Source organism: Dipodomys ordii, unplaced genomic scaffold, assembly GCF_000151885.1.
Source record: "Dipodomys ordii isolate 6190 unplaced genomic scaffold, Dord_2.0 Scaffold1037, whole genome shotgun sequence".
In the NCBI taxonomy this organism is placed as follows: Eukaryota; Metazoa; Chordata; class Mammalia; order Rodentia; family Heteromyidae; genus Dipodomys; species Dipodomys ordii.
The window spans coordinates 1-2,568 of NW_012268253.1; the positions used below are offsets into that span (position 1 = coordinate 1).

Sequence of the window (2,568 nt, forward strand, 5' to 3'; positions counted from 1 at the left end):
GGTCGTGTGCACACGCGTGCTCCCATCCGGGTGAGAGGTCGTGTGCACATGCGTGCTCCTATCCGGGTGAGAGGTCGTGTGCACACGCGTGCTCCTATCCGGGTGAGAGGTCGTGTGCACACGTGCTCCTATCCGGGTGAGAGGTCGTGTGCACACGCGTGCTCCCATCCGGGTGAGAGGTCATGCGCACACACGTGTGCTCCCATCCGGGTGAGAGGTCATGCGCACACACGTGTGCTCCCATCCAGGTGAGAGGTCGTGTGCACACATGTGCTCCCATCCGGGTGAGAAGTCGTGTGCACACGCATGCTCCCATCTGGGTGAGAGGTCGTGTGCACACGCGTGCTCCTATCCGGGTGAGAGGTCGTGTGCACACGTGTGCTCCCATCTGGGTGAGAGGTCGTGTGCACACGCGTGCTCCTATCTGGGTGAGAGGTCGTGTGCACACGCATGCTCCTATCCGGGTGAGAGGTCGTGTGCACACGCGTGCTCTTATCTGGGTGAGAGGTCGTGTGCACACGCGTGCTCCTATCCGGGTGAGAGGTCGTGTGCACACGCGTGCTCCCATCTGGGTGAGAGGTCGTGTGCACACGCGTGCTCCTATCCGGGTGAGAGGTCGTGTGTACATGCGTGCTCCTATCCGGGTGAGAGGTCGTGTGAACATGTGTGCTCCTATCCGGGTAAGAGGCCATCATGGGCATGCACACACGCGTTCTTACCCAGGTAAGAGTTGTGACATTATGTGCACACGTGTGCAAGTATGGTCCTGATAAAAACCAAATGCTCAGGACCAGGATGGCAGACAGTGGCTCCGGTGAGTGGGGGCCGCAAGTAAAAGGAACCATGAGAACCGAGACAGGTCTCTAAGGGAGGAGCGGGCAGACCAGAGGAGGGCGGAGCTCCATGGCCCTGGTTCAGCGCACAGGCAGTCTGCACTCCATGGTCAGGCTCTTCCTTCCCTCTAGAGGCCAGTCCCGGGCTGTGTGCAGGGAGGTGCTCTGGCACCTGAGCCGTCACTGGGCTCACCCGCCGTCCCCGCACCAGAGGCAGGCAGGGGACCCTGAGGCCACCAGAGCCAGGTGTCTCCAGACAGTGCAGAGCACCAGGGGCCCCGGCCCCGCTCAGATGGGTCTCCTGTACCTGTAGTACTCGTGCTTGTCCTGCGAGTACAGCAGCGGATCGATGCAGGGTCGTCCATCCACCTTCTCCTCCCAAGTGCCCTCCTTCCAGCCTTCCGCGTACCCTTGCAGGACGTACACCTGGTCAATAAAGGGCCCACCAGACTCTGAAAAATGACAAGGAAGCACAGGGCAACCATGACCCAGGGACGCTCACAGACACACCCCGGGTCACGGGTGCGGATGCGACTTTCACGGTTGTAAGATCCTCTTATTTCCAGAGGCCTGGTGGAAGCAGACAACGTAGAAGACAGGCTTGGTGTCATGGGCACAGAGGGCCTGGAGGCCTCTCCACAGGCTCCCTGGGCCATCTTCTTGCTGCTGCTGCCCGGACGGGCCAGCAGGGCTGGCTTCACCAGAGGGCACCCGCGCCTGCGCCCCGCCCCGGCTGACCTTCCTCTGGCTGGCTCTGCCCCGCGAGACAGCCTCACTGCTACCCCCTCCCCACAGAGCGCTCCTGCTGAGGACTTGCCCAAAGGCAGGACGCTGTCTTCACATGGCTCACAATCAGGGGCTCAAAACTCGGGCCTGAGCCCCTTTCACCACCGGTGGAGGTGGGGTCACTGCCCACTGAGCGCTGTGCAGCACCAGCACGCGCCCCATCCACGGGAAGGAAGCAAGTCAGCCCGCACCTGCCTGGCCACAGTGTCTCCAGGAAGCCCGGCACCCCGCAGGGCTCCCAGGCGCCTGGATCAGCAGAGGGATCCTTTACCATAGCCAGCCGGAGGTTACGTCCTCCAAAGAACCCCCTCACAACAAGGCTGGAGAAGGCAGCAGGGTGACCGGGTGCCTTGGGGACCCTGGGAGCCCACGCAGGGGCAGCACCAGCCGTCTACTTCCCCGCAGGAGCTCTGACCACACCCACCTGCTCAGCAAACTGTGGGGGGGAGGAGGAGGGGAGTCTCGGAAGGGAAGGGGTGTGGCAGGCGGGTGCGCGGGCAGCTGGCCGGAGGGAGAGCGGGCAAGGCGGGCGCAGCGGTGAGGAAGGACTGGCCTGGTCAGCGCCTCCCCGCAGCCTCACCTGCGATGAACTGCTCGTACTCGATGACAGGGATGTTCTTGTTCAGACTCGGGAGGTCAAAGAACTCCGCCCAGGGGATGCGGACCTGGTGGATGTCGGGGCTCTGCCAGTGGTAGAGGCGCCCCCACGGGGGCAGCACGAGCACCCACTCCTCCGTCTTCAGCAGCGTCTTCAGCAGTGAGGCCACGCGGATGTAGACATCCCTGCGGAGGTTGAAGCCTTCGGGGGGGTTGACGTCGTACAGCAGGTAGCTGACAGGCGGGGAGCAGCGCGCGGCTCTCGTGAGGCCACGCACACGCACACGCGCACGCGCACACGCACCCGCCCGCCCAACTCCACGCCTCCCACTGAGGCGCACACGCGCCCGCC

General features: G+C 63.7%; 1 protein-coding gene across 1 annotated transcript in view; it reads right to left on the minus strand.

The window, feature by feature from the left end:
* Positions 1 to 1,121: 1,121 nt before the first annotated feature.
* LOC106001941 (GDP-fucose protein O-fucosyltransferase 2-like) overlaps positions 1,122 to 2,568 on the minus strand; it is a 3,288-nt gene continuing 1,841 nt past the window's right edge. Inside the window, exons 2-3 of the mRNA XM_013036878.1 lie at positions 2,200 to 2,473; positions 1,122 to 1,285 (exon numbers count right to left, since the gene is read on the minus strand). Of these exons, the coding sequence (XP_012892332.1) occupies positions 1,122 to 1,285; positions 2,200 to 2,473 (438 nt within the window). The remainder of the gene's footprint in view (positions 1,286 to 2,199; positions 2,474 to 2,568) is intronic.